This window comes from Dermacentor andersoni, chromosome 7 (assembly GCF_023375885.2).
Source record: "Dermacentor andersoni chromosome 7, qqDerAnde1_hic_scaffold, whole genome shotgun sequence".
Lineage (NCBI taxonomy): Eukaryota > Metazoa > Arthropoda > Arachnida > Ixodida > Ixodidae > Dermacentor > Dermacentor andersoni.
In genome coordinates, this window is record NC_092820.1 from 164,234,953 (window position 1) to 164,260,587 (window position 25,635).

General features: G+C 46.4%; 2 protein-coding genes across 4 annotated transcripts in view; one reads left to right on the forward strand and one right to left on the reverse strand.

Annotated features, from left to right (window-relative positions):
* The window catches only part of numb (NUMB endocytic adaptor protein), a 100,397-nt gene extending 79,097 nt beyond the window's left edge, over positions 1–21,300 (forward strand). For all 3 annotated transcript variants that reach the window (XM_050180481.3, XM_050180480.2, XM_050180479.3), the window contains exons 2-7: positions 3,249–3,433; positions 5,763–6,014; positions 7,821–8,013; positions 11,046–11,297; positions 15,984–16,184; positions 19,131–21,300. In XM_050180481.3, the coding sequence (XP_050036438.1) occupies positions 3,251–3,433; positions 5,763–6,014; positions 7,821–8,013; positions 11,046–11,297; positions 15,984–16,184; positions 19,131–19,549 (1,500 nt within the window). In that variant the 5' untranslated portion in view covers positions 3,249–3,250 and the 3' untranslated portion in view covers positions 19,550–21,300. The remainder of the gene's footprint in view (positions 1–3,248; positions 3,434–5,762; positions 6,015–7,820; positions 8,014–11,045; positions 11,298–15,983; positions 16,185–19,130) is intronic.
* Positions 21,301–21,952: 652 nt separating this feature from the next.
* On the reverse strand, positions 21,953–25,536 carry LOC126533231 (dimethyladenosine transferase). Its single transcript, XM_050180506.3, has 2 exons — positions 24,984–25,536; positions 21,953–22,752 (listed from the first exon to the last, which is right to left on the reverse strand). Exons 1-2 carry the CDS (start codon positions 25,403–25,405, stop codon positions 22,257–22,259), a joined length of 918 nt encoding a protein of 305 aa, XP_050036463.1. The 5' UTR covers positions 25,406–25,536; the 3' UTR covers positions 21,953–22,256.
* Positions 25,537–25,635: the final 99 nt, after the last annotated feature.

Here is a 25,635-nt window from a genome sequence, read left to right on the forward strand (position 1 = left end):
CGCCTGCCAATCCCTTTGGCAACAAAATATGACCTTGCGGCCACGGCGAAGCTCTCGTTCTTGCTCGCGCTGTGTTGGCGCTCTGCTTTGTAGTATAATTGAAACAAGCGCAGCATAGGTAGACGACAGTTGCACCAAGGAAGGCGTAGCAACTGTTCTCTTTTATTGAAATGTAGAAATATTAAGCAAAAAGGTAAACGAAAGTCAGGGAACCAGACCACTTTTAGTCCATTTTCGTTCCACTTTTCCTTCATTGTCTGTTGGCTGCACGGGGCGGTAACTATATATATATATATATATATATATAATATCATTTCTCACATTATTTTTCTCGCTAAGTGGTATGAGACATTATGCAAGTCACCATCAGCCGTTGTACAGTATTGTGGAAAAACGCAGATGATGTGCATGATCAACAAAACAGTGAAACGCGCGGAGAAACCAAAATTCAAATTAACCACAGCTCGGCCGCTCGATGGTTGGCGGCCGTGGCGGTTCATTATTCGGCAGCTCTTTCGGAAAAAGAAACAAATAAAACAACTTTTTAAATTTTGAATATTTGAAAATTGAATGTAATCTTGCTCTGGCGAATGGTGCTTGCAACGTACACAATACGCTTCACCTGTCGATGTAATTTGGACGAGCTACACTTTTCGTGAGCCGTTTAGATGGGGAAGTAATTAATGGACGAAGTCGATTGCGCTGCGTTGTGAGAAAAGTTCGCTGACGATTACAATGCTCCCTAATGCGAAATTTGAGCGCAGCTCTTCCGTGTTTTCATCTCGCGATGTCGATGTATCGGCGGACAATCTGTCGCGTGCGGAACTATGCACTTCTCGCGCTTTCGCCATCCCCTCCTCCGCTTTCTGCCGCATGGTTGCGCTGCACCCTCCTCCTCCGCTTTCCTTCTCGCGCTCACTTCGCCATCGCCGCCTTTCATCCCTCGCTGCTCTCCGCGTTCGCTCGGTTACGCCGAGGGCCGTCGACGCCAAACGCAGGAACGGGCGCCCAAGAGCTGTGCCCTGAAACGACGCCATCCAGACATAATCTCAATGCATTTGGCTTTACATAGCGTTCTGCTTTCTGTACGCGACAATCTGCTCTCGACAGGCTTGGCTTCTACAAACACCGTTATCGCATTCAAGCGTCTCTCACAAGGAGCCCACCGCGAAGGTGCGTACTGCGCCGTGCATCCTTCGCATTGGCGGTTACCTCGTTGACGTCGGCTTATCAGACCGTGTGCTTTCGTAAAAGTAGCCACGACAGCAACGTGGTGGCAGTAAGAAAGAAGCACTCGCTCACCGACTCAATTACCCCCTTCTAACACCTCCTAGACAAGTCTAGTTGCCCGAGCCAAACCGAGCTGCCCGAAATGATATCGCCTCTTAATCGTTAAACATCTTTTATTCTTTTTTCTTCGTCGTTCCCTCGTTTTCGACGTCGCCGCGGACGGGAGAAAGCGGCTGACATGCGAAATAGAACTGGTCGGATTTTTATCGCATATATGTGATAAGTTGCGAAATTCGTAACAGAAATCCGATTATGTTCAAAACGGAGCGTAAAATCCGAGCTTCCACCTGTTATCAGATGTGGAGTGGTTGATCCCCCCGTACGCGAAGGTTATAATGATATCGTAAGGAATGCTGCACTTTGTAAATGACCTTCACATTTTATCGGCTCGCTGGTGTTTAAGTGTGTCACGACCTGCGTCGATTTTCTCGATTCTCGAGATGAAAAATATCTCTGGAGACATGCGGGGCAACGTCGTCTGCTTCGAACGGTTCGCACTTCCGCCACCCGTGTCGTCTGCTCCGCGCTTTTCATTTCTAGTTTCGAAATGACGGCCCTCGTCGGATATTGTGTCGCGAATGGCCATCGAACGAGATGGAATGAAGGGCGCCGAAGCGATTAATTTCGCGCCGCCGCGCACGTTTGCCGCGGGGCTCCCCGAGAGCGATTGATTACGAACGAGCGCGCGCCGTCGGCACGCGCCGCCTTGCGTATCGGCAATCTTACTTCTTTCTCTTTCGACGAGATTTCGTCGAACTTCGTTCCACCTCTCGGTCCAGCGACCTGTCACTTCTCTCCGTGTGCTGCCGCAAGCTTTGACTCGGTCCTAATTCTACCGGGCCTCACCCTGACGCCTGCAGCTTGTCGGTATCGCCAGAGCTGGGCCAGGGTATCAGCTCTTGTTTTCGAAACGTTCGCCGCGCGCGATCGCCGTTTGGAGGGAGCGTAGTACACGCGTTATTATTCGGCTGACGGGTGTGTCTCGCTCCTTGGTGCCCTTGGCAGCCGCAGCAGCAGCTGTGTAGTATCGGGGCACGCCGACAGCGTTTTGGCACTCCGCTTGTCCGTTGACTTCGATTAACCATGGGCAGGGTGCGGGTAATTACCGCTGTCTTGTCTCTGAGGGGAGGGGGGGACTGGGTCACACTTGCGGTATGCTATCGAAGGACATGCGCCGTGGGGAGCCCCGTTTGTAAAGCTGGTTAAGTGTCACGCTTCAGTGAATAAGAAATAGTTGTTCTTGCCCTAGCTTGTGTAGGGGCAATCGCCGAGCTGTTACTTCCAGCCTTCATGGCACAGTCGATAAACGAGCATTGTGTGACGAACCCCACGCTACTGTTGTGGTAGAAGGGCAACTTGGGCACAGTGCTGCTTGCTAACATTGCAAGCAGTGGACTGACAAAAGCTGTTATTCACGTTTCGTGATTGGATAGCCTCGAATTTAACGCATGTGTAAAAGATAGTGTCAGTTGTACAACACCATCATGCATCGCATTTAGGTTTGTTCCTTGCCTCCATTTCTCCTTATTCAGGAATCTTGCATTTAGAATGCTTTGATGCATCGTTTAGTAACATCAGTGTAAAAGTGTTATTCTGCCTGCTTTTTCGAAGGTCTAGTTCTGTGGATTTTACATTGTGATAAAATATGTGCATTTGAGGATTTATATTCCATGCAACCATGTTGAATCTGCTGGCTGAAAAATTCCACTCTGAAGCAGCATTTGCTGCTATAGTCGTATTAATTAATCTTGTCCTCATGCTGATCTTACTAGCTGTACCAAGCTAGAGCATGTGACTTATATATGCAGTAGCGTGATCATTAAATGTTACAAGCGAACCTTGATCAATATTAAGTGATGATTTTCTTGAAGGCTGCCAAGAGCTGATCTTCTGGTTAGAGTACAGTGGTCTCTTGGTTACCGCAGTAGTGCTCAATTGTGTTCTCTCGATTTACGCAGGCATGGACCGTTTACGGCGGAGCCTGCGAGACAGCCTGCGGCGCGGCGCGCGGCGGGAACATGTGCCAGAATGCAGCAAGCCGCATCAGTGGCAGGCGGACGAGGCGGCTGTCCGGGCGGGAACCTGCACCTTCCCGGTCAAGTACCTCGGCTGCGTTGAGGTCTTTGAGTCTCGCGGCATGCAGGTAAATCTCCCCCTGCTTCCAGTAGCAGTGGTGCAGGTCATGATTTTGATATTGGAACTGGCAGTCTTACTATGGCACTCGAATCTGCCAATTTCTCCATTGTAGCGCCTCTTATCGGGTTTTTATCGTTTGTCAGCACATGTCTGAAAGTCCACTGTTATAAAGAAACTCACAGCTAGGCAGCATAGATTTATCAACGGTCGCTGTTGCACTAGAGAAACTGAAGAATATAGTCAATGGGGGTGAGTCATTGCAGTCAATGTTTGCAGCACAATATATTAGCAGAAAAAAAAAAGGGAAACTGACAGAAAGAACACAACAGCTATGCTACAATTAGCCCAACATCATAATTTACTAATGTGGTCATTGCGAATGAAGATGTGCACTTTGTCAGCTATCGCAGCGTCTGATATCAAATTTTGTCAACAATCACTAGACCTATTGAAAGGCAGCAAAATGAAATGTATTAGTTAATGCATTGGTGAAGGAGAGAGTCTGCAGGGTAGGTGACATAGTAGCCTACAGTCCATCACTTCTAGGGCCATCGAAACAAAAAAAGTGAAATCACTTTTAACCAGCAGAGTGTTCATCCAAAAGTTATTCATTGGCAGAAAAAGCCTTATTGTTAGCAGATGGAGGTCCATACCTTGCCTTCTCAAGTTTTGCAACCAAACCATAATGCCGATGATGCCAGCGTTATGACATAAGTTTCACAATGTTTTCGGATGTCCCATCTGTATTTTGCGGAAAATAAGTTTCCGAAATTTCCCACATTTGAGTATCTGCTTACTTTGGCGCACTGTGTAATCTCTTTCATAAGTGAATTCAGTAGTACAAGAATTTCAAGGTGACATGGCCGTCAGTTCTTTGCTTTTGCATCCTTACTGGCTTACCAATTCTCGCAACCACAGTAAGACTTTTTGTATCTGGCACTCCAGAACTGTAATGTAGCATTCTAGCCTGCATTAATATTGTCTCTTCAAGGTCTTAACCCTTTATCTCCCAAGTTCCTTCATACAAATGTACACAAAATTTGGTAATTTTTTTTATTATTCCAGCAAATCATTGCACTTTATATTGTGATTCAATAGATACTACACGTGTGGTCTTTCTCCTTTATTCACTGGAAATTTTAATTCTCTGAAAGAGAGGCTTTGCCTGGGCCACATGAAAGGTTCGATTGCAATTATATGAGTGGATGAGAATGAGACGTAATGAATGATGATAATGAAACGTATCAAATCGATCCACGAATAGGTTCAAGTGCTGAAACTTTTGTGCACAATGCAAACAGAGTTTGAGTTTGGCTGGTCTCCAGCAAGCAAAGCAGAAGCTGCCATGGACTAGAAGAGCATGGCTTGTCTTTGGCAATACTGGTACAAACAGCTAGGACAAGTATAGCTTGGGCTTTGTTGTTAAGGAATTAAAGGACTTCCAGGCCTTTCTGTACTGGAAGTTTTTTTTCACTGAGATTCTAGACTCGCTAAGTGATCTCTGTGAAAGTTCTGGGCAACGTGCCAATGAATCGGGCATTTCGTAGACACTAATGCCTTTATGCTGGCACCTTTCTGCCACTTAGTTTTTCTCGGCTGCTTGAACAGGGAAAGGCTAGAGCTGTTTTTTTAGCACTTTTGGGCACAAGTGCCGCTTGAAAGGAGTACTGACATGGCAGTTCCGACTTCTGATTCATTTGGAATCTGCTATGCTACTACATCAGGCTATGCAACAAGTATCAGCACTGTAGGTGACTGAGCGAGCCAGAGCGAGTGCCAAAATGTCACAATGTTCTGCTCCCATGTGACTGCCTTCTGTGTAATTGACTTCATGACAAATCCATCTTCTGTGAAACCAAGCCAGAACCGGTTCCAAGAAAAGCTCTAATAGTAAGTTACTTGGGGCGTGCAAGGTTTGCCAGTATTTTTTCTAGGGTTTTAAGGTCAAAGACCTTCATGTATAACATAGAAAAAATGAACAGTTCAAGATGTTGTGTCAGTACTCCTTTAAGTCACTGTTATACATCTACACCATGTAGTGACTCCAATACCAAACAAAACACGTGTAGTGTGCTCGCCAGAAACGCTGCACTGACAGCCTAGGGTGGTCAGAACAAATCTGGAACCGTCAACTACGGTATGTCTCACAGCCCTGCTTTCAGATGTTAATTCAAATAAGTCAACTAATCATTGGAAGACAGAAAAAAGAAATGCAGCAATACTGGCACGAGAAACCTAGGATAAAGATAAACGTACTCCCATCTACCCTAAAGACCATGTGAAATGCGCTGCACCAGGCAAACTTGACGAAGGCCCACCCATCTCCATATTTGCAGGTATGTGAGGAGGCTTTGAAAGTTTTACGCAACAGCCGGCGGCGCATGGTGCGGGGCACGCTGCACGTGACGGGTGACGGCCTCCGGGTGGTGGACGAGACGGGCACCCGGGGCCTGCTGGTCGACCAGACCATCGAGAAGGTGTCCTTCTGCGCGCCCGACCGCAACCATGACCGAGGCTTCTCATATATCTGCCGTGACGGCACCACACGCCGCTGGATGTGCCATGGATTCCTGGCCCTGAAGGACTCGGTCAGCAGCTGCTCACCTTCTCTCAAACTGCACCTGGAGTGCATGCTGTGTCATGCGTGGGATGCTTTACACTCTTAAAAACATCGAAGAAAAACCTGACGTAACACTGGTGAATGGCATCCCTAACTGTATCCGACGCCAAACAGAACATTAGATGCGTGAGTAGGTGCCAACACCCATCGCACCTCTGCGCCAGTGCATGTTGCATTGCACTGAATTCTGGCTGTTTGATTATTTTGGTGAAACACTCGAAGAAATGCTGAGAATAGTTCTGCAAGAAATGCTTGGCATCCTCTGTGCTTAAACATTAGACTATAATAAGGTAAAGTAACACTGTAGACTTTCAGCATTGAAGTTTTGATAACACTGCTTGCTCATTATGCGATGTGCATTAATTAGCAAGCTCATTGCTGTGCTAGTGACAACACACATGGCCAACTCCTTGCACCTATCCATGCTTTACCACTTTAGTTGAGCTAGGATATATTCATCGAAGCGAGCTATTTGTTGTCTGGAACATCTCATTTACTTGCAGCCAGGACAAAAGTCAAGTGTGGCCAACACAGTGAAGTGAGGTTCCTCCATGCCAACTTGGGGGTAGTGCCTGGTGTTGATCACATTATGACAGTGTGCTCTGCTCAGTGAGCCATGCATCCATTATTTCTGTTTGGTCGTTTTCAAGCACCATCACCCCTTATCTAGCCAACCTCAGTGAAAGCTGTTAGTCACATCGGCCATCCATAAACAACAACCAGAAAGAAGTATGATCGATTGCCCACTGCTGACGCCCTTCACGCTTGATGCTTTAATGGAAAAATCATTGAAGGATTGGCAAATGGCAAGGCCGACACAAACAGTTCTCGATTGGCTGATACAACTTGTAGCTTCCTGTTCTAGTTTCCTGTTCACTACTTAGAGTTGGTCAAACAGACTGTAGGGAATTGTGCTGTACTAGCCAGGAGGGACAACAGCACTTGGGAGTGTGCAAACTAAAATATGCTGACACCGTCCAGAAGGCAAGCCACCGAAATGGCAGAACATCTTTAATTATAACACACATTCATGTATATCAATACTTGCCAGTGCCTGACACATCCAGCCGAGCTCTGTCCACGACCATGCATGTCCTGAGGAGCGCATGCATTCCTACATTCTAGTGTGCAGGTGCCCAGTCAGGTCAGACGATGGAGACGTGCACTTGCGAAAATGTAGCTTTCCTGTACAGCTTTTCTGAATACCTGTGTTTATGTTGCATTATCAACTGTACCCACCCCTTATGTAATACCCCTAGCAAAGGGGTCTTTAAGGCAATAAAACTGAGCTGAACTGAACGTGCCTGAGCATGAGCGACAAATTTTTGTTTCCTGAAACGGATAAAAACTTTTTCCTCTGCACATTAGAAGGTTTGTTACAGTGCTGCTGTTGGTACACCAAGCTTCAGTGATGCTTATCCGTAGTGTCTGTTAATAATGTACACATAATCGGGGCATGTGTAGTGTCTCGAGCAAAAGTCTGGAGACCGCAGATGTTGTGAAAAATATTTTTTCCTTTGAAGCCTAGTCATGGCAGTCTGAAATCGTACTGTACAGCCTATATGTGCACCTGTTTGGCAAATGTAATGGATTGAGACAATTTCATGTTTCACAGCTGTGATAGAAGAAATTAAAATTTTATGCTCATGCTGCGGCCGCCTAGACTTTCGCTCCCAACTGCACATGATGAGGGTGAGCTGTGAACTGGCAGCGGAGACATGTAGATCGTGACTGGTCAGTGCTTCGTCCTGACAAAGGCAATGCCACACTGCAGGGTGAGCGGTTGAGCCACGCTGTGGGCTGCGCCTTTGCGGTGTGCCTGGAGCGCAAGCAGAAGCGGGACAAGGAGAGTGTGCTCATGAGCATCGACCCGAAGACGTCGAGCTTCACCCGCACGGGCTCGTTCAGGCAGGGCTCCCTCACCGACCCCGCCCTGCCCCACGACCCCCAGGAGGGAAAGCCCTCAGGTGACCCTTGCCACACTTTCCAGTATCCAGGTGCACGGTGTGCAAGAGGCACAGCAAGATTAGGCCTCTCGGTTTAATACCTCAGTCACACGTGACAATTTCAATCACATAGTCCTATTGGGATTGAATTATTTGATTGCAATTGGCTGCCTTCTGCATCTTGTGCAAAGGAACCAATCACGATCGAGAAATTCAATTGCAATAGAGCTCGATTCTGATCAGAAGCGGGCATGTGACACCAGTGTAAGTTTACTGCTTACTTTTGAAGGCCTGTTGTAGTGGTAGTGGTTGTAAATATTGCAGTAATGTGTGTGTGAAAGATGCATTTAATAGGAGGGCTGCATGGACAATGAAGGGCCTTATAAGTGATAAATCTTTTGACTTGACAGTAGAGCAGGTGCCTTTACTGAGGCAGCTTCGACGAACATTGATTCAATTGCTTATTGGGTCATTGGAGTAGCCTGGAACAACATTGAAAAAGCTGTCTGCTGTAGCATGTTTTGGCAACAAGATATTCGAAGTAAAATATTAGCAAAAATGTTCACTGTGTTATACTGATTTATTGTAACAGAGAAATAGCAACCTCTTCCCCCCCTATGATAGAAACACTGCTGCCAATGTCATCAGTGTATTTAGACTGATGTGGCTCCTGCCTGTTGATTGTGTCAGAGCTAAAACAGCATATTTAGGAACTGAACTTCAATTCTGTAAACATTAAATATATAACATGCGGAATTATAAATAAATGTGTGCTTACTTCTTTTGAATATTTATTATGGCAGGTTATCGTCAGGGATGAAAAAGCATCGCTGAAGCCAGTGTCACCTCGATTAGTGCCTAGTGGCAGGTTATTGAAAGATTTCAATGATTGTCCATTTTCATCTGCAACTGTGACACAACACCTTTAAGATCAGTAGAGTTCAATAGTTTAAGATGAGAGACTGAGTTAAATAATTTAATTCTTAGGTTTACGGGCCATAGCCATGATCTGATTGTGAGGCACGTTGTAGTGGGGGGATCCGGATTCATTTCCACCACATGGTTTTTTTTTTTTTTACGTGCACATAAATCCCAGTGCAAGAGCAGTTTCGCATTTCACCCCACAGAAATCTGGCTGCTGCAGCTAGGATTACACCAGTGACTTTGAGCCCAACACCATAGCCACTAAACTACCATGGTGGGTGCTGATGGTAGACTGAATAGCCATTAAAAACTGCCTTTGTGAGATTGGTGTAACGAACCAGATGTTCATTCTCATATTGCTGCAGGTCACAGTGAAAACAAGCTGTGTAATTGCAAAGGCTGCTTCAGTGCTGCAAATCTGGGAACTTGAAGCCTATGAGGCAGGAAATGTTCACAAGGGTCTCTTCACTGGCACAAGTGAAAGAGGAAACAAGGGGACATTGTGCTGAGAAAAGGCACAGGTAACATGCAGTCTGAGAGAATTACAATGTGCTCAGTTGGCTGTAGCTGCGGTAGCAGTACAATAGTTGTCTTCCCAGCCACCACATATGTCCAGCATCTGGGCGGTAAAGAGACCGGCCTCCAAGTTGCAGGGCATCTTTTTTTTATCCAGTGATACGACCACGACCGGATGGAGTACACTTCACCCCAGTAAATCGGGAGACGATGACGAAGGCCGACTTCATGGTAATGAAAATGAAAAAAAAAAAAATTCTGGTAACAGTGGGACCAGGATGGCCTTAAATAACATCTCACAGCCGCGACAATCAGCAGACAATTCTGAGAAAGTTTGGTCTCCCTCCCATGGTTTGTCGCTGTTGTCCGGTTGGCCGTGGGTGTGAACAATGGCCGGGGCGAGACGTACTGAAAGCCTGTCCATCCTCAACAGACTGGGTGTGGGTGCACACAATGGCATTCTCTCAAGAAGGGTGCTTAGCTCAACGAAGGACAGTGAGCTGGAGCATTGCCCGGAGTTGCGATGCTGAATTCCAGACCAATCATAACACCAGGAATGGAGAGCCTCTGAAACCTTTGACCAAAATGTTCTCAAATATTGGAACTTAGGATATAGAAAACCGTGAAAACCAGCGGCCTTAAATGGTACCAATGCCTTAACAAGGAGTCAGACCCAGAACGCAACTCTGGTCTTCTTGCTTTGGATTAGCGTTTGAATGGCTGCCAGAGAATGAACAGTTTGTAGTAGGGAAGAGAGTCGGGAACTATTGAGAGAAGAGTTCATAGCCCGGCAGCCCAGAGAGCGCAAGATAGTGACCGACGCTCTTGGGCCAAGCCTGTCGTTGCGTAAAGCTGCTTGTAAATAAAACTCCTTGTAGTTTGGTAAAGGTGCCAGGTAGTCTCCCAACCGGGAACCATGAAGCCGTACCTTACCTCCAGCCTTAGCGATGCCGGAAGAAATAACCACACAAGGCTCCCAGACTGAAGCCATTGTCTGTCCCAGCATGCTGCCTCAGCATCACCCACCTATATTCAGTGGGACTTACGACCAAGACATAGAGGACTGGTTGGCAACTTACCAGAGGGTGAGCACAGTCAACAGATGGGACGATGCGACTAGGCTGACCAATGCAATATTTTACTTGACCGGCGTCACCAGTCTCTGGTTCCGAAATCGTGAAGCGGAGATTCATAACTTGACGTCAATCAAGACAGCTTTTTCGGAAATCTTTGGCCACCCCGCGATACGCAAGCTCCATGCAGAAGAGCCATTTTGGGAACGCCCTTAGCAACCCGGTGGGAACTTCACCAGTTATATTGAAGACGTCGTCGACTTGTGTAAGCGTATGAACCCGTCGATGCACAATTCGGATAAGATCAAGCGGATCAGTTAAACAGTTTAAAAGCAGTTAAAGGCACATTATTTGGGTCTCATCCTCTGTGTCCTGTCCTTGTAGTGCCCTTAATTTGCAGGACAAGGTGTGGTGATGTTGCTGTTGTTCCTGATGCAAACTCAGAGTTTCTGGGCTAGAACTGCACTTCTTTGTGAGCACTGATGCCGCTTGCAATCTACCACAGTCTGGCTCAGTGTCGCTGCCTTGTCGGCCATGCAGAGACCCCACCGGTGAAGGCGGTGGTGAACCCATACGCGATCGAGCGGCCGCACGCGACAGTGACGCTGCTGCAGAGGCAGGGTTCCTTCCGGGGCCTGGGCAGCCTGAGCCAGGCGTCGCCCTTCAAGAGACAGCTGTCCCTGCGGCTCAACGAACTGCCCTCGACGCTTGAGCGACAGCGCGCCATGTCCCTCGATGCCGCCACCGACCTCTTCCAGCCACCCAGTGCACGACACAACGGATTCAGCAACGGTAAGCCTTTGCTAAAGGTAGTCAACCTTTTACCCTCGGTTATATGGATTGCAAGGTGCCTGTAAAGAATGGAAAAAAAGATGCAGCTCACCAGGGAAGGGCTGAGAATCATAGATTATATGGTGCAAATTACCACTAGTAAGTTTCTATGTGCATGTTTTTTTGGTAGCATGAAACCTTTAATGTAAGGAAGATTCAGGAATAGACATAATAGGTACTGATTTACTAATGTTTCATAGTGCTTATGAACTGTGACCATTCGTTCCTATTATGATAACAAAGGTTCCTGCATTTAATTAATTGATATCTGCCTAGAGCCACAATGAACTGTCTGCTTTATCACATAGCCAAGGAACTTGGCCAGAATACGGCACAAAAGTTCTGAACTGCAGAGCTATCCTTGGAAAAGGCACGGTGATGTTTGTAACTGGCAGCATAAGAGGAATATCTAGGGTTCAACATTTTGTTTTTATTCTTCAAAAGCTCTGCATACTTTTTCCACTGTTGCCCACAGACAGGCAGACAGTGTAAGCAAGAGAGCATTCGTAAAGGCCTTTTTCCCATCATGATAAGGATGAAAGATTGTTGTTATACCGTAAGGCAGCACTTGTCGATTGTGATGTTTGGAAAAGCAACAATACCAAAGACGCCAATGTGTAGTGGTGAAAACAGAAAAAAAAAATAAATGCACATGTTCAGATGCACAATACTTAACATTTATGGGCTAGTTGGACATCACATGAATTCGGGGGCACTGGAACAAAATGCGAGTTTAACTATGCATTTAAATGACCATTTGCATGGCCATGTCGTTATTCAGTGTTTGTAAGGACGACCACCTTGTTTGGAAGTTGCTAAGGCACAGGTCTCTGATACCTCGATCAGACGGGCAAATTTAGCGAAATTTTGAGCTCGTGCACTTCACCACAGGAGCGCCACTTTGGCAGTGTGCTGCCACACGAGAAATGAAATTGATGGCCGTGTCAATGGGCTAATCGGTAAGCACGTATTTGTTATCTTGTGCCGCGTTTGCAATATAACACTGCATTACGCTTAAGGATGTTGCTCGAAGGGATGCGGAATAACAACTTGAAAGAAGGAAGAATGCATCAGCATTGCACTCGGAATACTTGATTATTCCGATACACAATGATCATAGAACATATCTTTTAGCTGATGGTTGTATATTTCTCGAGTTTTATGAGGCCACAAGCTAGCCTACACGGGGCAGCGTGCTGACAGGCATGAATTCATGCCTACCCGTGACAGCAGCGTACAGACGCAGACAGCCAGCGCTTGGCATAACTTTGCTGGTGTTTGCACGTCTTGTGCTGTACTCTGTGAGCACATAGAGAAAGAGGAATAAAGGGAAAGGCAGCCATGCACCAGCGATTTCCAACAAGTTATGATGGTATGCGGCGTCGGATTGGACGCCAAAGGGACCACTAAGTGCCTGAATATCCTCATGCGACGGTGGAAGTAATCAAACGGCCACAGCCAAATATAGGGCAGAATGCATGTTTCCTACCACATAGCTGGCATGCTTGGCATGCCTGTTCCCCACCATTGCGATTACTCCAGCAGAGGCATTCGCATCTATTGCCGCTCACAGTGGCACAAATATTGGCCAGAATTAGTTTGTGACATGAAATAGTAACTAATAGAACAAGTTTATGTCGAAATTTTGCCTGTTCTGCAAACCATGCCATGATTGGGAGCTGCGGTACACGAGCATGTCACGGGCCGTCTCGGCGAAGTGTGTCCCTTGGTTTGCATATTTGCTCTTCGTACTGGTGGTGTCGAGAAAACCAATTGTCTTCATTTACGTACAACATACTTGTACAAATGTTGATCCTGTCATCAAAAATAGGTGCTCTTTACGAAGTGGAGCTGGCTCACATGCACTGTTGGCCACTGTGTCTAGCGAGCTCTGCTTGCCGGCCCTATCGGCGACTGTCGGCGGAGCCATCAGTTGATGGCACGCCATGTTTGTTACTTACGCAGGCATGCTTTTATTGACAATGTTTGTGTAAAATAAGGCAGCCTCATCCAAAGATGTTTGTTTCACACCTATTGAGTATGTGAAACCTTCCGAGCATACGTGCAAGATTCCAAGTCTAGGCAGAATACGTGGCACTAGCTCGTTTGTACGCCTGTCCCATGAGTCCTGAATCATCATATGCTCCGAGATTATGGCACAATGAAACCACACATTGCTTGTCGTTTGCCACCATGCGTACCGCTTTGTATTGGCCAAGATACAGGCTACGCGAGCGAGCGGGCCACTAGGCAATGTCAATGGGAAAGGAGTGAACGCAGCAGTGTGGCCTCCGAGATCACTTTGATTGCATGGAACAATGTCGGAGGCGGCAACAGCGCTATTCAGTAAGATTGATGTCACTTCCTCTTTATAGGTGCAGCAGTGCATGAGAAAATCACTAAATTTATCATTTCCCGTTGATTTCTTTACAAGAACAGGGCTGTGTTTGCCATCATTAGTGCCCCAGCTTTCATTTGGGTTAAAAATCTTGACAGCAAAAATTTTATTAAGTATCCTCTTACATAAAGTTTAGTGTTAAAGAGGTAATTCATTACAACTGCATTAACATGACCAATCGTCACAAGCCAAGAAGGGCTTTTGCATCCAAGGTTAGCAGAGGAAGAGTGGGGGTGTCTGTTGCAGATAGCACTGGGGTGCTTATAATTATTTAATATCAGAAGGGAAAGAAAGTGTCTGCATAATTAATACTGACCTTGCAGTAGGTAAGTTCGTGTTTGTTTTTGAAGCATTGCTATTGAGGCTTGCACTGTGACGCAGCGGAGTGAGTTCAGTGACCTAACTCACTGGAGGGTGTGTTCTACAGCGAGTTTCACCAGACCTTTCTGCCTGACGCTCTGTGAATGACACAAAAGGTAAAGGGCACTCACTCTCGCACAAGCGTATATGTGGGACCCAGGCTGACCTGTTGCTTTAGTCTTGGCTTGTCAACACTGTTAAGTTCTTGCATGTAAATAGTTGGTAAAAATAGCGATGTGGATCTAAATGGAGCCCTGGCGGCTTATGCCATCATGCCACTAAGATGACCATGCAGCCAGTGCCCACCGACTCTCGCCAAGCCAGTGCTGTAGTAGTGACAACTTCAGTAAAGCATGTGTGGTTTGAAAGTTCACAACTTCAAGCGTTATTGTCCAACCGGGTGCTCCTCGAAGCCCACATCACTTTTGCTGGCTCAACACTGCTCTCTGCACACTTGCATCGCATGGCCACTTTGTGCCACTGTGGAAATGAGATAGCCGAAAATTGCTGAGTAACATTTGGTTCACCGCTTTTTGTTAATTTATTTACCCGAGGGCCCAAGTGAGGGCATTACATAAGGGAGAGTCATACAATGAGTATAAGAATGACAGTAAAAGCAAATAAGGAATAAACAGCAGATGTGCTTCAAAGAAAGGAAAAGAGAGTCAGGAAATCGGCCAGTAGTTGCAACAAAACACAAAAGCAAAGCTAAGAGCATTATGCATAAAAAAAACAGCACAAGAACAAAGCAAGTTCTGAAAACATCATTCTATTTAAGGTCAATAAGATTGATCTCAACGAAGACATATCTGTTAACACAGCAATGTTGTATGGTAAAGCGTTCCTCTCAAAAATCGACAACACAAGAGTGGCTTGTTGGGCACGTTGGTACATTATTGCTAGGGGTGTGTGAATAGGGATTTTTGAAACTGAATTGAATACGAATGGAATCGAATATAAAAAACTTTTCTAATAGTTGTTGAATAACGAAGAGCCGTTATCACAATCGATATAAAGTTAGCAAGTTTCTGTCATTACATAGTATGTTATGAAGCATTTTTTATTAAAAGCACCAATAGAGCATTAGAGCAAACAAGTAGTTTCTTCACTTGCTCGCAACTCTTCAGCTGTATAGCATGGCATCCTAAGACGTAAAAAATTTAATTATGGGGTGTTATGTGCCAAAACCACTTTCTGATTATGAGGCACGCCGTAGCGGAGGACTCCAGAAATTTCGACCACCTGGCGTTCTTTAACGTGCACCTAAATCTAAGTTCACGGGTGTTTTCGCATTTCGCCCCCATCGAAATGCGGCCACTGTGGCCGGGATATCCTAAGACGTAGCCTGCGCCACTACGCAAGTTATGTTTTATATCTATACTGTGCCCGCTGGGGTGGAAGTTTACCATACTGTTGCTTCAATCTTATGCTTACTTGGGTGCAGCTGATGTTTTGAAATATTCAAAAAGTACATGTATTTGAAGAATAGTCACATTTACGAAGTGATTCAAAAATGTTGGATATTCACACACCCCTAATTATTGCATGGTAGAATGCCAGCAAACGGGAAGGAAACCAGAAAAAAAGAGGTGTAACAAAGTGACGGGAAGAGCGACAGTAATTTTCCTGTCACTTTGTTTCTTACTGGTGGGTGTTTTCTGGTTTCCTTACCGTTTGCTGACATTCTGCCACCATGCAATGACAACTCAAGGCGCACATTTATTAAAAGTCCTTGTCAGCAGAGATAGGCTGAACTACGTGCACTTGATCAGGACCGAGAGAGATGTGGTAAGCCAGGAAGATACTGTTGCTTTCGTTGTTACTGATACTGTTACTGTTGCAATAAGATACACTGCATCTTATTGCTTGTTCTACGTGTGCCCACGCAGTGCCCCCTCCAATCCCGGAGTCCTCCCCACTGAGCGAGAGGCCCGACAGCATCAGCGCCATGTGCCAGCAGGTCAGCCAGGGGCTAAGCCTGCTCAGTGACTCGGCCAGGGACGACCCGTTCCGGGAAGAGGCTCCCACCGAGCCCCAGCCGCAGCAGCAGCAGCCACCGCCAGAGGCTGCTGTGGCACCCGTACAACAGAGTGAGTGCAGCCACAGGTGGTTTTGCGTTGGTCATCTTGGCAACAGTGTGGGACCGAGGAGCCACTGCTTGCTATCTACATAAACTTCCCACTGAGGGTTCCCCAAGTGACACCATAAGTAACCCTGGACTGTTACACATCATGTGTGAGCATTTCTCAAAAGCACTGGAAATAGCAGCGACGCGTGCGACATGCATGAACTAGCAAACAGTCCAAGGAAGAGAAGTTCTTGGACACCAATGTGACGGTGTGCACAGTTAGTTGGGCAAATTGGTTTAATGATGCAAGCATCTGAACGCGCTTAACAGACCTGGATGAAATAAAAAGCCAACACACACAAAGTGCACACACAATGCACTGCGTTTTTCCCATCTTTTGTCCACGGTCACATGCTTGTAACAGTGTATTTGGGGAGCTCTTGCATGCTGCACTGTTATTGCACAATATGCAAGAATGGTGTAACTGGGCAGGCATTTCAAATGCCTGCTCACTTGCAGTAGCGCTAGAGTGCTACTTAGAGGGTGCCATTTTCCGAAATATTGGTCATAGTTCATGAGGTGCAGTTAGGGTGACAACTTTGCATGCTTCGCACCGGTGCTTGTGAGAGTTCACGTGGAAGCAGAAGAGCAATAGCTGCACACAGCAAAAGTTCATTTTCTTTGTACAAATGATGTGATATACCCAAAAATGTGGTACCCACATAACATGCTTTCATATGTTTCAGTGCTACTTGAACAGGCATTGTAAAAAAAATTGTTGCAGAAAGCATCGATGATGATTGTCAAAGTAAGTGAATGGCTTATACGGAGAGTGCAAATAAGATGGACACAGTAGCCATTGTCCCAAAGTACAGTAGAACCTCATTCATACATTTTGGAAAATAATGCAACAAATAACATACTAACAAAAAAGCATACGATCTGAAGTAACTAAATATTTTGCTAGACTCAAGTGTAGTTGATATCTACGCAAAGCGAAGCGTTGCGTACATGGTTGCACACGAGGCAAGAGATGCTGACGCATGTCGAGCTGGTGGGGCTTCGGGGGCCCGAGACACGTCTTTGTTGTTTTCCTATTGCCTAGTGTTTTAGGATGGCGACTGAAAACTTTAACAAAATTGAGCTTGTGGGCGACACCGGATGCCGTTGAAGCAAAACGTAACGCTCACACCATGGTGCCTGCAGCAGGGAACGGCAGCGTGTTTGGATTATTGCCTACTAAAGCCGTGCAGTACGTGCTCTTCCAATGGCACTACGCTCCACGCGCTGTGAAAACACATAAGTGAAGATGCTTATCGCAATAGGGTTGGCGGTGGTAGCTGTGAATGTACTGTGCGAGGACCCAGGAGGGGATTTGCTGATACTGTAATAAGAAATCGAGTGCGCGCCTGTGTTTTTTCATGCGAGACAGGCGGTGACGCTGCCCCCGTGCACTGCTACTGTTCTCCATCACGCACGTCCCATGCATTTTCTTGTTTACATGGGATCTAACAGCCGGAAAACGTATCACAAGGTCGCAGTGTTGCAATGTACTGAACGTTGGTGCTGAAAGATCGTGTTTTCCGGGAACTTATAAACCAGTAAAATTACTCTATATAGTCATTTTGTGTGCTCTCGATTGTGAATGGTGGCACCAAAACATCGTACATAACGAGATCGTATCCACGAGGTTCACTGTATACTGCTGACATGTTGCAAAGTAAGCCGCATAATGATGTTTGATGATGGGAGCACAAATAATTGTTGACATGTTTTTGTTGACAACATGACAGCACAACGACGGCAGCATGATGACAGCATGATGGCAATGATGTGATAACGGCTGCACGCACCTACACTTTCTTGTCTGCTCATTTACTTCAAGAAGGCGATATACTCATCCAACCGTCCTCTTTAAAATCATGCAGATCTTAAGCACTGGAGGATCTGTATTCAAGCAAATACCTAACATACCATATTTGCCATTTGAGCTTTTTCAGTGAATGAGCCATTGACTCTGCTTCTACAGAAGGCGCTGTTGCATATAATGGGGCATCGTGGTTTCACGGTTGAAAAGAGGCTTTGTTTTCCTGCACAGAAGTTTTCACGTGAGGTATTCCCTAGCCATCATGCTTATTGTTAAGTCGGTGAAAGGTCAAGAATGTGGAAACAAATTGCCGTTCATAGGGTGCCTGAATATGTGCACTATGAATCTGGCCATCTTAGTCTCCCTGCCCTCCTCCAGCCCTAATCCTTATCATTCGTACGCATGTCACTGCCTTTACTTGACTCCTTGCTTCACCCTAGTGAGGTAGCTTTCTTGTCCAAGTGAGAGTGACACCCAAATTTAACAGCCAGAAGTGACCAAAGCAATGTCCACCCGGCATTTCTTCATGGCAGGCGAGAGTAATGGCACTTTGTCCCGACTTGGGAAAAGAAAATTGATTGAATTCGAGCCACAATAGACCAAGCGTCCCTAATATCACTGACGGAGGCCTCTTCTTCACAATCGACAGCCGACCAACACTTATGCAGTATTGTGTGTGGGATTTCAAATGTTGAATTTTTTTAATACCTTGCCGACCGTGGCAGCCTAAGGAACTTGCAAAGCAGGCATAAAGCTATCACAGCTTCTACAACTACACTGGCGTGTGGTTTGAATGAGATATCAGAAATATTTTGCGCTAGTGCAGTTCTAATTTGTACCACAATCTAATTGTGCATGTAATTTTCAGTAATTTATTCCAGAAAAAAATTGTGTGTTAGAATTGGTCAAGCACAGGATGTGGTACTTCTTGAAGTGTGGAGGGCTGAAGGTTGCACATAATGTTTTCCTGGGATTGGCTGTCACCAGACTATAATTCAACACTACATTTATTCATTCTGCTTCATATTGTGCCGATACCTGGCCGGCATACCATTGTTGCATTTAGCTGTCCTGACGAGTGTGTTTGACATGTCTGTACAGGCAACCCCTGGGCTGACTCATCTCGCGCCGATGCCTGGCTGGCCTCCCTGCCCACGCAGTCCTCTTCCGCAGCCCCGCCCACCGCCCGACGGAGCCCCGCCCCCATAGCGGCCCCACCTCACGCCCTGCCTCGTCGAGTCGGCGCTCCACAGCTGCGCAGCCAGTCGCTGAGCGCCGCCGACGGTCTTGTGTCCCCAACGCGTTCCACCTCGCTGTTCTCCTCCCACTGGGCCAAGGAGTCGCAAGCCCCGCCCCTCACTGGAAGTGCCACGCCACCGCTGTCTGGAGATGCCACAAGCTCCGCCTTCCAGGATCCCTTCGACGCCGAGTGGGCATCACTACCCACACAGAAGGCGCCAGTGGCGACCAATCCGTTCGTGGGGCCCAATGCTGTGAAGGCCTTCGAGGTGCACCTCTAGTGGCGCCACTTTCTTTTTAGTGCGCAGGATTTTATTGTGCCGGTGCACTTCGAAGCCACCGGCAGCTAAGGGCACCTTGCCGAGCGCCTGCATTGAGAATGAGCAGTAGTCTCCGTCTCGGGGAAAGAGTAGCGCCCCTGAAACCAGTCGAGCGGGTTTGTCGCGATGCACGCGTTTCGAGCGAAATTTAAAACCATAGCGCGACGTTTGTAGAAGCCGTCTTCGTTTGGGCAGGACGAAAGAAACGGAGGGTCAGGGACGCTCCACAACAAAGCTGCCTCGGAAGTGTCTCGAAGAGATAACTTTTCATTTGCGCTTTTTTTTCATTAGCTTTCCTTTTTTTTCTCCCCCCCTCCTCTTTCTCTAACTTCAGCAGCCCGCCATTTTGTTCATCGCTGCGTCACATTCATGTTGTTGGGTGTATAAGCGCACACATTCGACTACACGCGCTCTTTTTGTACATATGAGGCCATGGTGGCAAGACCCTCTTTACAAGCCCACCCGAGACGGCCAAGGAGAAAAAAAAAAAATGAATTCTGTTGAACCCTTCTATGTACCTTGATCATCCTTGGCTTCGTTACCACAAATCCCCAGTCTGCACCATCCCCCCGTGACCTGCCTATGGCAAAGCTTATTGCGGTGCCAATTGTTTTTCTTTTGCGGCACTCTGCTGCAATGTTGCATTCCACGTGATAGTGTTACTGGGACACGGCCCTTTAGTCGTCGGTGGTCGGCGTCCACCGACTTTCCTCTCTCGATGAACTTGCATTTCCCGAGCCTTAGAGAGGTTGGTGCATCCACTCTAAATACCTCCGAGACCCTTTTTATCCTCACCGTGTGTGCATGAATGTGGGGAGTGAAGTGTATTTATGCCGCCTTTTTTTTTCTTTTTCGTCTTCATATATATCATGTTTTTCTAGAGAGCTTTTTATGGCTGAGCCTCGCCCAAGTGGTGAGGTCACGTCTCTCCCTCCTCATTGTATGTTACAAACGGTGATTGAAAAATGATGAAACAAGAGAATAGGCCGATGTTACAATTGCTGAACGGAAGGTGCTTGTTTACATTTATTTTTCGTGGACGATTCACTCCAGGGTTTTCGCCCACAAAGCTTCGACGTCTTTCCCCATGTGTTTTTAGTTGTTCTGTGTTGCTCTTCCATTGTGTTCTTCACTGTTCGGGATCTTTCTGCGGTTTTCTTTCAAGTGTCAAAAGAGAGTTGCTATATTGCCAGACATCCTATGCCGTCGTTCGCACTGTATTAACTGCTACATCTGAGGGGCTGTGTGTGTGTGTATGTTTCAGCTTTTACCGTTGGTGTGCTGAACTGTTTGGGCTGTGCTTTCGTAGACTGTTGCTTCTGGAAGGAAGTTGGCGCTGTTTCGAAGAACGAAGGAAGGTTGTACAAGCCAGGTTGACAATGTACAAAGGAAGGAAAGAAACTAGTTGTGTGTTTTGATGTTCCATGCTTTATCTGCTTTTTCTCTGAAGGACACTAGGCTAAAGCATGCAAAGGACTATTAATGAATCACTGCATTTTAGTTTCAATGTCCCCACATCCACTTCTTTTTCTCATTGTATGCGTCACTCTTGGCTAGCCGCAGTCCTCTTTGAAAGTGGTGCAACACGACAGCTGTGAAGCGCCTTATGGCTTTTTTTTTTGTTACCATGGTTTTCGTTCTTGCCGACTACATTCGTGTTTGTGTGTATCCACAAGTTATGTAATAAATGAGTATGGCAGTGATCAAGTTAACTAGTTGATGTCTCGTTTTATTGGCATTTACATTGCCCGTGGTGCATGAGCCGGTGACAAGGTGCCTTCATCTAGTAAAATCGCGTTTGATATCACCTTCGTGCTTTAAAAACAACTATGGATGCAATCTTGGCAGAAGCCATGCTGCTGCCTTGAAGCCTAAATGGTGCAAAGGATGGGAGTGTCAACTTGGAAGATTTAGCTGCCAATACAGCAAGTGAGCCCTTCAGTGTGTTTAGATGTTAAGTTATTGGGCCTAAGCGCAGAATTGTGACGTGCAGCTTTCAGAAAAGCAGCACCTGTATAACTTGACGCATTCTGTAGAAAACGATGCTCTGGCCCAACAGTACTATGAACTGTGCACCATAGTTGAAGAGTCACCAGAAAAACGGGTGACGTTGCAAAATCATCCTTTCAGTTTGCTTGTGGCGTTGCTTGGGAAATTTGGCTGCCGCTTCAACAAAACACGAGATTTTGTTTTCAAAGCGATGCTGAAACAGATTGTAATGAAAAGCCGAAAATGTTAGTCGTAGGTTGAAAACGACGAGAATTTTCGTAGGACATATCGAATATGTGTTGTGAAAATGTTTCACAATTAAAACGGAATCTATAGGAGCAAAGAGTTATTTAATGAAGCCAAGGCAAAGTGGCATTCCATTGGATAATCTGTTTAATTGCAATCTGATAAGTGTAATGTGAACAAGGTCATCTTAATGTACAGTTGTAGTCAAGACGCATCACACTACAATGGTAGTTGAATGCATATTACAATCACAGCACTAATTCGAACTCGTTGAGGTGAGCCTATTCTCAGAAACAAGCAGATGCAATACTTGGATTCCATCAAATGCTAATCAATACGTCACTTAGCAATAGCCCCACTGGAAAGCGCCCATGGGTATAACTATTCTGCTAATTCCTTTAAATGGCACAATACTTCTTAATGTCCACATGCCTCAGGAGAAGTGGATGCCATTTGAGTTGAACAGGTGCAGCAGAGCCATAAAGTCGTCGGTGTCCATTGTGCGGGCACGCTTGTCGGCGTAGCCTCCTTGCGTCAAGATCTCGTCCACCTTCTCCTTCATGTTGAATTCACCGGGCAGCTCTTCGTTGGCCACCGAGCAGTGGACCCTGTAGTTCTTTTCTAGCATAGCCAGGACGGATGTCTGCTTGAAGGCAGCACTGAGGGTCTTGTTCTTCCGCACGAAGCAGATGCGGAGCAGGCCGTCCCACTCGATGAAGTTGATGGCCGGCGGCGGATTGCGTGGCTCGAGCCGCACAACGCTCGACTCAACCTTGGGCGGGGGCCGGAAGTTGTTTTTGCCAACCTTCATGAGAATGTCGACGCGTGCCAACAGCTGTGTGTTGACAGACAGACGGCAGTACAGTTTGTCACCTGGCTTAGCCACGAGCCGCTGGGCAAACTCTCGCTGGAACATCAGCGTGGCACACCTACAAACGAGAGCACGCGAGAATTGTCAGTCTTGCATTATGCGAACACTGCACAGGTACTGCATTTATCAGGTAAGCTTGGCACAAAATGCAGCCCTAACGTAGGGCAGTGACAATAAAGAGGCACGACTGCCTGTAACTGATTTTATGCATGACAAATTGAGCTCCAAACATCTTGCATAGTCATGACAACCAAACATTCAATCTCTAGACATTGCCTAACCCGTTGTTGGTCACTGGGACATATATGTCCCACCTGCAACCACAAGCGAAAGCTGCCTTAGTGTGCGCAGAGGGACATGCATAGCCCCACAGAAACATGTAGCGCCACGTCGTAGAAGATAAAGGAATTATACTGCTAAGCTTTTATTTGAACTGGTAGGGGGCACTAGTAGTTGTTTTCCTTGTTGCTATGTTGTTTGGCTGTTGGTGCCCTTCAAATGCACGAATTTGGTTGCTCTTTTGCCACGTATGAGTTGTCCAATTAGTGCAAAAATTACTTCTTGCACCCCAGTAAGGCAGATGAATTGTAGGCAGGCTTGATGCGAGAGTGAGCCATTGTTTTCAGCTACGTGCAAATCTGCTGAATGTAGTGGTCGAAGGTGTCCAGCACTGCTACCAAAACAGCGTGACATACCTGTTCTTTTGGGTCATACTAGGCAGCTCATCAATGGGAGGAGCTTTCACAAGGGTTGGCACAGTCTAGCACATGCCAAGAGAGGAAGCTAGAAATGCTCAATAATGACACAGGTGCCAACAGACGTTCGGTTCAATGGGCATGGGCACTAACCATGCACCACCACTACGCACAAAAGGTGCCGATGGTGCTCAATGACATCATAGGAAAAATGCACAAAGCTAGCATGTAGAACCTGCCAAGTACCTCCTTGCATTGTGTGCTTTGAATTCTTCTATGAGAAGCCATAATCAACTCGGGAGCCTGAAAGAAAGAAGCCCAAGAGGTGCAGAGGGACGTGTGTCCCACCTTCGCTTATGGCCTCAAGTTATCTGTGGGACAGGTGTTGTGCCGCTGATTTTTCAGACTATTCTTGTACAAGGAATTTTTTTTTTCGGTTCTTCCGTGTGGTACAATTCATTTGGGAAAAGGTATAGCAGAAACCATGAGTAGATTTTTTTGCACCTGACAAAAGGTTAAAGTCTAAGAGCAGTAATTTTTATTAACTTGCACATTAATACACATGTTAAACGCAACGAACAATGCCTTTACAAGTAATCCTACCTGTTTGGTCGACCTGACCATAGTATGTCCTAAAACAATTTTTTTCACAAATTGCCACATCACATAACACGAGTGTCGCACGGGCACTGTGAATAGTTAAATGCAATGAATTCCAATAAGACACATGTACTCCCCTGAGCAAAAGGATATGCACCAGGAATTATGTAATAAGGAAAAAAAAACTTTATTTTAAAGGCCAGCATTAAAGCACAGTATAGAAGTCTGCTTGCTCTGCGAAGGCCATAAAGCCAATTTTCTTATCTGCCTAGGAATCTAACTTGGCCTTGCAAACTTTCCGGTGCAATCATCAGTTTCAGTTTGTGCATCTGAATTGCAAATAAATTCAGCTTTTTCACCAAGCCTGTGGTCCATAAACAAGTGTAAACTTAAGTTGCTGCTACTTTCTAGCGGGATCGTTCAATTACCTATAATGGAAATTGTGGTTTCTCATCTGCATAGACCTTAACTCAACAGCGGTAGGGTTTAACAATTAATGAATGGTCCTACGTTATGGTATAGTACCCCATTACGCACTTCCCGAACGTTACAGTAAGCCATGGGTATGCCAGAATCGGGGCAGTCCGTAGGTTGGGGCCTCTGCGAGCCCTAACCCACGGACTGCGGGGTTCTAGCTTTGGTGTCCTGTAGCCGCCGCCAATAATACGAAATAAACACGTCGTTATAACTAGTAGACAAAGGCTATTAAAGAATAATAATCACGCCCAGGCACCACCTTCTGACGCAACGCTACCGCGCCTGTGCGACGACTGCGCAAGGCCAACGAGGAATTTACCGTTCTGTGTGCCGCTGATTTACTCAGAATGATACATCGACTCGTGCGAGCTTCGGCTAGTTTCGACGCCCAGTGCGCTAGAAAGGTTTTAGGTTGCGTATTACTGCGCTGCTTCATAGAATGGGCTGTCCACCTTAATAACTACTCGTTAACGGTGAAGCTTGCGAGAAAGCGATTACGAACTTGTGTTCACGCTACCTAAAGAAGGGCCGGTGCAACAGCAATTTAAAGACGAACGGCGAAGAAATCTGGTACGGCAGGTTCGCGACACAGATGTCGAAGAAGGGCAGTTCCGATTTCAGCACGTCGCCGACGATTATGTGCAGTTTGCTGTGCAGATGCGTCCCCTGGACGCGCTTTTGCAGTTCGGCGACCAGCCGAGTGTCCACTTCGCAAGCAACCACTTTCTTGGCCTTCTCTAGCAACTTGACGGTCATGTTTCCCGTTCCGGGACCAACTTCGAGAACGACGTCGGTGGGCCGGATAGCCGACTTCTCGATCATGCCGTTGATCACCAGCGGGTTCTTGAGGATGTGCTGGCCGAGCTCGGTGCGGAACCCGATGTTCTGTCGCTGCACCACCTCATGATGACGCGTCCGCTCGGTTTTCACCTTCGGCATGGCGACCGATGACTGACTACTACCTTTATACTAAATATTCCAGAAACACCAGATCCTGGATCCGCAGTTCAACACGTGTCCACATCTGACACACGCGAGAAAAACATGCGCGCAGACATTGCAGCAGTTACAAGCAGCGGTAGCCAGTCGAGGTTTAGCAGTTTAATTGTTTACTTTCAAAAATGTAATACATCTATAAAAACAAAAATTATTTAGCTATGTTTTATAAA

Bases quoted from the DNA above. Each gene is read 5' to 3' on its own strand.
- LOC126533231 (XM_050180506.3), bottom strand. From the start codon at position 25,405: ATGCCGAAGGTGAAAACCGAGCGGACGCGTCATCATGAGGTGGTGCAG. The intron at 22,753-24,983 runs GTAGCGTGAACA...TCTCGTTTGTAG, and splicing joins TTGCACCGGCCCTTCTTTAG to GTGTGCCACGCTGATGTTCC.